The sequence below is a fragment of the Pundamilia nyererei genome, unplaced genomic scaffold (assembly GCF_000239375.1).
Source record: "Pundamilia nyererei isolate P.nyererei 1_Seehausen unplaced genomic scaffold, PunNye1.0 scaffold00141, whole genome shotgun sequence".
NCBI lineage: Eukaryota > Metazoa > Chordata > Actinopteri > Cichliformes > Cichlidae > Pundamilia > Pundamilia nyererei.
The window spans coordinates 283082-291783 of NW_005187542.1; the positions used below are offsets into that span (position 1 = coordinate 283082).

At 38.6% G+C, this 8702-nt stretch overlaps 1 protein-coding gene across 1 annotated transcript; it reads right to left on the reverse strand.

The window, feature by feature from the left end:
- Window positions 1-823: 823 nt before the first annotated feature.
- Window positions 824-8334, reverse strand: LOC102195531 (calsequestrin-2-like). Its single transcript, XM_005744227.1, has 11 exons — window positions 7889-8334; window positions 5441-5525; window positions 5231-5331; window positions 3680-3788; window positions 2916-2989; window positions 2284-2414; window positions 2145-2190; window positions 1954-2008; window positions 1749-1849; window positions 1543-1617; window positions 824-1461 (listed from the first exon to the last, which is right to left on the reverse strand). Exons 1-11 carry the CDS (start codon window positions 8129-8131, stop codon window positions 1246-1248), a joined length of 1236 nt encoding a protein of 411 aa, XP_005744284.1. The 5' UTR covers window positions 8132-8334; the 3' UTR covers window positions 824-1245.
- Between the last annotated feature and the right edge of the window lie 368 nt (window positions 8335-8702).

The following is an 8702-nucleotide window of genomic DNA, read 5'->3' on the forward strand; positions in this document are numbered from 1 at the left end:
TATATATATATGCCTTCAGAGAGTAAGTGAAGTCAGCTGAATGGGAAGAACAAGATCCAGGCAATTAACACTTATGCCCTGCTGGGATAATAACTAGCCCAAAGGAGGAAATAGAAGCCACTGACATCAGGACAGGACACGCATGAAGGGTTTCATCCCAAGTCCAACATTCTAAGACTGTAGGCTAAACAGAAGGAAGAAGTGTCAGAACCACACAAAGATCCATGAGTACATCAGGAAGATGGTCACAGCTGGTCATGGGCTTAGTGAATACATCAGGCAACAAAAAGCCAAAAAAGAAGAGAAGCAAGGAGAAGAAGCGTCATGGAAGGATGGGCCCTTGCAGGACATAAACCACCAGCAGAGAGAAGAAATGGCTGATATCAAAAAATGTACCAATGTCTGGACAAAGTGGGACTGAAAAACAGCACAGAGGCAATAATCATGTCAGCACAGGAACAAGTTCTAAGCACAAGATCGATAGAGGCTGGGGTTTACTACACCAAGACCCAGGTGCACATTGTGTGAAGATCCAGCTCAGACAGGATACAGAAGGGTGGAAGATGCTAACAGGCAACCAAGTGGTTAGCATAGTATACAGAAACATCTGTAAAAATGGGAGGTTAAGAATGACTGCGTCCTGTGAGACTTCCAGATACAGACAAACTAATGATGGCTAACCAGCTGGACCAAACCAGGACCCTCAAGCTCCCAGGCCTCTGGTAGAGGACACAAGTTTGAAGGATATGCATGTGTTTGCATGTTTGAGGCAAATCTTATATTTATAAAATAATATTAACACATTGAGTCACAAGAAACAGTTTGAGCTTTAATGGTTGACATTTATTTTCACAGACATGCATACACTCAGAAGTTACCATTGCTATCTTGGTCACGTAAACCTTAAAGTTGCTAAAAATAATTTTTTGTTGTTGTTGTATTTTAAAAATGCGGGTCAAATCACTACGTGTCATGAGTCAGAAACACACAAAAATGTATCACCTCACTGAATAATTCCTGTCAGCTTCATTGGATGTCTTAGCATCTCTTAACTTGTTACTTTGGTTTTACAACCATAGTCAAAAACATCTAACATCTACACCATCTATGTTTTAGAATTTGTTTAATTTAGCATTTTTAAAGTCATTAGGAAAAAAGAGAGACATCTGAATTCGTCTACAATCTCATATTCTGATGTTCCAAGCTAGTTCAGGTCTGATCTGCACGGATATAAAGCTTTGAGGGTCAGTTGTAGTTATCGTCATTATCTCCTTCATCTAGGTCATGAATTTCATCGCTGTCTTCCGTGATGTAGCTGTCAGGGTTTTCGGGCTCATCAGCGGACTCATCGTCGTCCTCCGTGTTCACCCTCCCTGACAGGACATCCTCTATCCAGTCCTCCAGCTCCTCTGCAGTGGGCAGGTCCTCATCATTGGACATGTCCAGCCAGACACTATCTGCCTGGAAAACAGAGAACCACAACATTTAATGTCTTTAAAGTCTTTATTTTGGTGTTTTCTTAGAGTTTGATATTTTACTTACATCTGTCACATTGACCACACCAATCTGAGGTCTAAACAGGTCCAACTTAAAGGTTTTTTCCCAATAAGTGGTCAACTGTCAGGACAAAATAAACCAAGCTAACTTCAGACATTTTCTGCATTTAAACAATGGTAGAATTTTCCTGTGTAGAAATTGTTTATAAGGGATCATTTTAAAAACTATTTGGTTAAACAGGAAGACGGAACCAGAGGGAAGTCATCAGGGTCGATCCAGACAATACTCAGCTCTGGGTTGTTGGTATTGTCTCTGGCCACATCTTTCAGGATTTCTAGGAACTCATAGCCATCTAAGGAAGAGACAACAAAGTTATCTGAACTCAACTCCAGTTTCTAATCAAGATAAATAAGTGTAATGTTAAACAATAAAAAGCTCTGAATTACAGCTGCACACCTGGATCTTCTTCCTCAGCAAAGGCAACAATATGTATTCCATCCATATCATCTTCCTACAGATGGGAAGAATTTAAAGATTTAGAGTAATCAGTAGCTTGAATTCAACGTTGGCTTCAATACATTTAAAGAAAGTGCTTGTATACTATGTAATTTCTGCTTTCATCTGCTCTAATAAGACCAAACAATCACCCATGTCTCAAACATATTCTCAGCCCGGAGCTTCCTCAAAGTAGCTCTGTAAGAAACACATTTGTATTAAATCTCACACAAAGAAATGCTTGAAATTTTAAGTTTTTTTAATAAAATTTGAAAAAAAAATAACACTAACCTTCTGTGCTGGGTTACATATTCAACAATGTCTATCTCAGATAGAGGTCTTCCAGGCACAATGGCCGGCTCCTCCATGAATGGCTCATAGAAATTAACTTCATTCATCTTTAGGGAAAGATGTTTGGCTACCTTAAAAAAAAGTTAAATGCCAAGATGTCACTTCAATGTTTTAGGGATGGTTTTCATGTTTTTTTTTTTAATGTTTGAAGTGAAGCTCATTAATCAAGAGTTTCAACTAAATTAGCTATCTCCAGTCTTTTTCGGAAACGTATATTTGAGGAGCAATGTGAAGATAAAGATTGGAAACAGCTAGCCTAAGAGATCAGATTTAACAAAAAACAAACACTAACATTAATTTACATACTTTAAACAACAGGTGACATGCTATGTAGCACGCTAAATAGTGAATTTCAGAGCTGCTAGCAGCTAGACTTTGATGCATTTGAATATAGCCATGCTAGCTTTTTGCAAAAGTAAGCTAACAAGCTACTTGTTATTTGAACACAGAAATTAAGTTGCATTTAATTAAGTCAATATTCGAATTTATTATGGTTAGTGTGTTTTAAGTAATTATGGTGCATGTTACTGTAAAGCAAAGTACAGTGTAGTATATTTTCTGTTAAGACTTACAGATTTATCAAATGTAGCAAAAAACTTGATGTAAGGCTGAAACCGCTCTGAGGCTTCCTGGAAAGCCTTGAAATCTAAAAAACAAAAACAAAAATGAGAGCTGGAAATAAATTTGAGAGAGATTGACAAGAACAAAAGCTGAAGTTCAGCAGTGACATTCTATAGTGATGGTGTGATGAGAAAGGCAAGAAGTGAAAGGCAGTGTCTTCATTCAATTTCTCATCAGATTCTGGTATCTTCATCCCAGTAACCAACTTTCCCTTAATACAGTTTTATAAACTTGTAACACGATCCTAGTTCTCTTCCCAACAAGGTCACCGCCAGGGACCGACCTATATCTGGACAGAAATAGGCTTCATAATGAAAATTTGTGCCACCGTCATATTGGCCAGATAGTATCTTCCCTGCCTCACTTTTTCTCCTTTTTTGTGAGAAGAACTATAATTGCAGTTTGACCTATTAGACGAGGAGCCAGAAGCTATTTAAAGGCTGTCATGAGACTGAGTGAGACTAGCAAAGTCTAGAATCAGGTTTTCATTTAGCAGCCAGTAAGGCTATACGAAATATATCTCCATCAACCTCTATAGTCCATTAACATGTCTGAAGCACAATAAAACAACTTTATGGTACACTGAAAGAGAGAGTGAATGAATAGTAGAATTGTAAAGCGCTTCCAGGGTCTCGAAAAGTGCTATATAAATACAATCCATTATTATTATTGTTGTTATTATTATATTGACATATGAGTTTGATGCTAAACTAACATGAATCTTCTCCTTTGAAATAACCAATGAGGCGGATGTCTTCCTCCATCCTCTCAAAGGCTCGCACCTCCATGGCATTATTGATCATCTCTACTGGGTCCTCCAACACCTAAGGAGCAGTATAACACAGAAGGAAAACATGTCAGTCATTACTTAGGTAACTTAATCAGTTTGGTATAGTTGGATCAGTTCCAGTCTCATGCACTTTTGTTTAATGTGGACTCATAATTACATGCAGCTTTGATTAGCTTAGCATTAGCACTGAAGATAGCAAACAGCTAGCTTGGCTCATGCCATGGTAATATAATCCACCTAACAGAGTTGAAATACAGGGTACTGTTACCTAAAAGTAACTGTTGCGCTAAACCTACCTTGGAAGGTATATACATGTCAGTCAATAATCAATGCAAAGCAATAATGCTGAACTTGTGCATGATGCAGTCCTAAAAACTTTAAAGTGTGTAGTTTAGATAAAAATGAAGTAAATGTATCAGGAAGCAGGGGCCCAATTAAGGCCCTATTCACTGTTCTTTTAAAATACATATCTTGTGCAATATGCCGTGTAAACCCAAATGCTCAAATTAATTAAAAATAGTTTTCATATTTTTAAATTGGAGTTCTTGTTTTTTAACAAATTGCACTATTTTGAGGTAGTAATCACCTCTTAAAGGTAACATTTCTCTGTCGTCAGTTGCATTGTTTAAATGTGAATGTGTGCATGTGCTGATAGTCAATAGGACTGAATTAATGTAGAGAATATTGCACATGCAGTAATAAAGAGAGTAAAAAAAAGCCTGCAGGAAGAGCAGTAAAAGCAAAAACCAAAGGAAATCTATTAGTCAGCTCTAGCTCGCACTTGTCTTTTAATAATACAGCTTACTGAGTGGATGCTATGATATTAGAAGAAAAAGCTCTAGGATTCCAGAGCTTATAGATTTGACTAAGATGCTATTATTTGGCAAAATTATTAGTGCGTCAACCTAAATGTGCGTAATAGATATTTGATCTTATTAGATAGATAGAAGCTATGATACCATGAGTGAAGGGGCTTGTTAAGCTATTGCTTAGCCTGAGTAGACGGCACAGGCTTCTTAGTGAGTTCTGCAAACTTTAATCTGTCTCCACTAAACTTTTGCACAACAAAAGTAAGGCAGAACCTTCTTATGTTTACAAAAAGAACTCCAACAATGTTGAGTAAAAGGGAGTTTTATATTAACTCATTACTTTTAATATTATGGTAATTTATCTTAGCCTGTGGGAAATGTGAATGAAAAATCAGTTAGATCATCAAAAGTATATGAGATTTAACTCTAATCAAAAGGGACCTGTAGCACTTGTGTCGCTGCCTTAACTTTTCTGATAACTTAGTTTACAGTGCATTTTTTTATATGAGGTACACATGACGGTTACTAAAATGTGTGTGTTGTTGAAGAGCTTATTGATGTTGCAGTTGTGATATGTTAGGGATTCAACTAATTAACGAGGCTAAGATTGATTGTTTTTGTGGGTAATGTAACTGCCGTCTGAAAAGCATCAGATTTTACTACTCACATCCAACAGGAACTCCACCAGAGTGTCTGCTGAGAGCTCCCCGTCAAACTCAATCACACGGTCGTCCTTGAACACGTACAAGCTGCCCACCTCCTCCAGTCCTATTTAGACAACAGATCCAACACTTTCAAAACAATACATTACTAGCAAAATGGTATAAGAAACCCATAGGAGTGGATAAGCCAAGAGGAACACAGATGCAGTACATACCCAGTTTCTTGGCCACTTTGACATCCTTCTGGGAGTCCACCATTCCAAAACCGATGTCTTTGTTCTCCAGGACTTGAGCTGTAAGCTGTGTTCAAGAACAACAACTCATTCAGTATTGTGATTCTATTAAAATACTCTATAAAACACACTTTAAAAAAAACCTAGATAAGGAACATCACCTAATCAGGATGATTTTCTGAATGGCATCTAGGATGAAACGTTAAAAATGAGATTTAATGTTCACTCTTTGCGTCGGGCCTTGTTGCACCAAGTTGGCAGTCATACAGGATGGACCATTGTTTTGAAGCTGATTGTCTCATCCTCATCTTCAAACTCACCTGCCACATTCTGACTTGAGAGTGCTGCTATAGCTCACCTGGTTGAGCAGCTCGTCAAACCCCGGCCTACTCGTCTGTCCCAGACGGTTTCCTGTATGTCATCCCCCTCACTTTCTCTCCAGCTTCCTGTCTACTTTCTGCACTGTCCTATCCAGTAACGGCAATATACCTCATGTTCTGAAATCTCTTCATCGTGTTCTAAATGTTGTCTCTTTTCTAAAATCGCAGAGGTCACCATCGTGATTGGTAAGGAGTTATGCATATACAAACAAACACATGTGACACCCTCAGCCATACTAACAGCAGCAGATTGGGATTTAAACCTTGTTGTTTAGGTTAGGAAAAGATTATGGTTTAGGTCAATATTAAGTACAAATCTGGGTCAAGTTTCATAGTGACCTTCAGGATATTGTTGTAGCCAGAGAGTACTTCCTCTCGGCTCTTGGTGGGAGGCTTTTGGCCAGTTTAGGGGCTTCGACACTGAAATAGGTGCAGTAAAACACCAGTGTTGGCAACTGGGAGCAAGACACAAGAGCATAGCTGGTAAATTAAATAATAGTTGGTGACTTTTTATTTGACTTTTAAATAAAACTGTACAGTGTGGACATGTGTGGACTAAAACCACCTGGTAAGTAAACCGTGAGATAAGAAACACTGGTGTGAACACCCTCATTGCTTTGATTTAGCTCTGACTTCTATGCTGTGTACTTGAGCCGACATCCACAGCTGCAGCCGTCTTCGTCAATACATCTTTTCATTACCAAGATGTCTGTGTACTGAGAGCCCCCTGTGGAGTTTTCTTGTTAGGAGGAAGCTGTGAGTCAGGACTGCTTGCCTTTCAGCTTGCAGTTGTTGAGGAAGGATAACAGATTTAGAAAACCACTGAGGAGGGGGTTTACTTTGTGTATTTCTGCTTTCCAAGAGTGCACGAAACATGACAGAAATGTGAAACTGAAAATGTTGCCAAAGGTGAATACTAACAAATAAAAAATGCCTCCAATATGAGAAGGAAAGGAGTGTGAGAGCAAATCTTCTGATTTCTAGTTCAAAGGAAGATAGTAAAGAGAATTGGGAACAAGCTATAATTAACAAAATGACCTAGAAACAATCCCTGGATATATGTAAACCACAGCGGAGAGCACAAAATGGGATTAAAAGGACTGCTTGCCAGTTAAGAGTGTGCACAGGTAAAACATAGATCCAGTCTAAGGAGAGAGTCTATACTTCAAGAAGACAGAGGAAACACGGGGCAGTCGCTGTCTGATTTCTCCTAGAACGGAAAGTATCAGTGACTACTTTGCATGGCAGAATGTAATCTGCAGGGATTTGAGCTATAGCTCAGCATCCGGTATGCCACAACAGATCCATCTCTCATTTCCTCATGTCTTCTTTGATCAGTGGTGATACATTTCCCATAGCTTCCAGGTATTTGCAAACCTGAAAAACTCAGGAGCAATGAATTTTGCAAAGAGTTTTCAAAACCAGTTCATTGTTTATGAAGCTTCATGATAGTAACATCCAGCAGATCGCTAGTGACCCCCTTAGAGTCAGGAATAGGGTTAACAGAGATTAACATTCACCATGGGATATATTTTTTTGCCTATCCAACGTGGTCTAAAGCTACAGAGCTAATGTGTGAGGCTCTATATTGGTCTTTGGCCTAAATACAAATACCATCATCCTCATAGGCAATATGTTTAGTATGTTAGAATGCTAAGTACCGCTAAGGCTTCTGGAAATGTGATTTTTTTACCACAAAGCAACTGTTGATCAACTGGTCAATAAACACAAAACGAATCAGCAATCCTAATAACTGCTTCTCCCAAATCTAATTTTTCAAGCAGAGAAGGCACTTTATGTTATAATTCATCATCAGAAAGAATTCTTTATGGAGCATTAACGCCTGAACCACATGAGTTAGCCTTTCTGTTTAATGCTTATCAAAACGTGAAAAAAAAACTCTATAAGAAAGTAGATTACATCATTATACTTCCACATTTCTCACTTTCCTTTCACAGTTAACTCCATTTTATAACACACAATGAATATCATCACCGAGCCACTTGCCCTGCAGTCTGTGACACATACCCAACCTCAACCAGTTTCTCACCTCCAGCACCAGCTCTGTCATCTGGAACCTCTTCTGAAGACCCTTGTTGGCCGGCAGAGGTTCGTGGTAGAACAGGCACAGCAGGTCATATCTCTTCAGAGCCTTTTTGTAGTTGCGCTCATTGATGTCCATCACCCTGTCTTTCCCGTCAAAATTGGGGAACTCTAGACCTTCCTCGGCACTGCAAAGGAAAACCAGGTTAAGGCAGAGGCCAGATAGAAGAGAGAGCCACATGTGTTGCATTTTTGTTCAGGTGTGGATGTGTTTGCAAAAAAATAAAAAATAAAAATCCAAGATCCTCTCAAGACCAAACTTGAAGAAATTGGCTATGAATGAGATCTGCAATTCATCCACAGATTTGATCTCTATTATATCTCCAGCAAATCTGAAATACTCTGTCTAATATTTCACTGGACCCCCTGCTTCTTTTTATTGCCCTCTTTTGATAGCTCTCCCTCTCCACCTGTCTTCTGTCTCTTCCTCTCTCTGTCACTTACTGCCCAAATCTCAGGAGGGTCTCTTTCCTCCTCCTTTTCTCTCTGTGATGGAGAAACTCATTATATTGAGCACATTTGACGGATAATAATTCATGAGGATGCTGTTCATGCCCTTGAAATAAACTCGTGATTTTATCAACCACTAAATCAGTAACGTCATTACCTATGTGGCAGTGTTTGTACGTTTGAAAATCATGCCTTATGTTGTAAATAACTTTCTAATATCTATCTATCTATCTATCTATCTATCTATCTATCTATCTATCTATCTATCTATCTATCTATCTATCTATCTATCTATCTATCTATCTATCTAT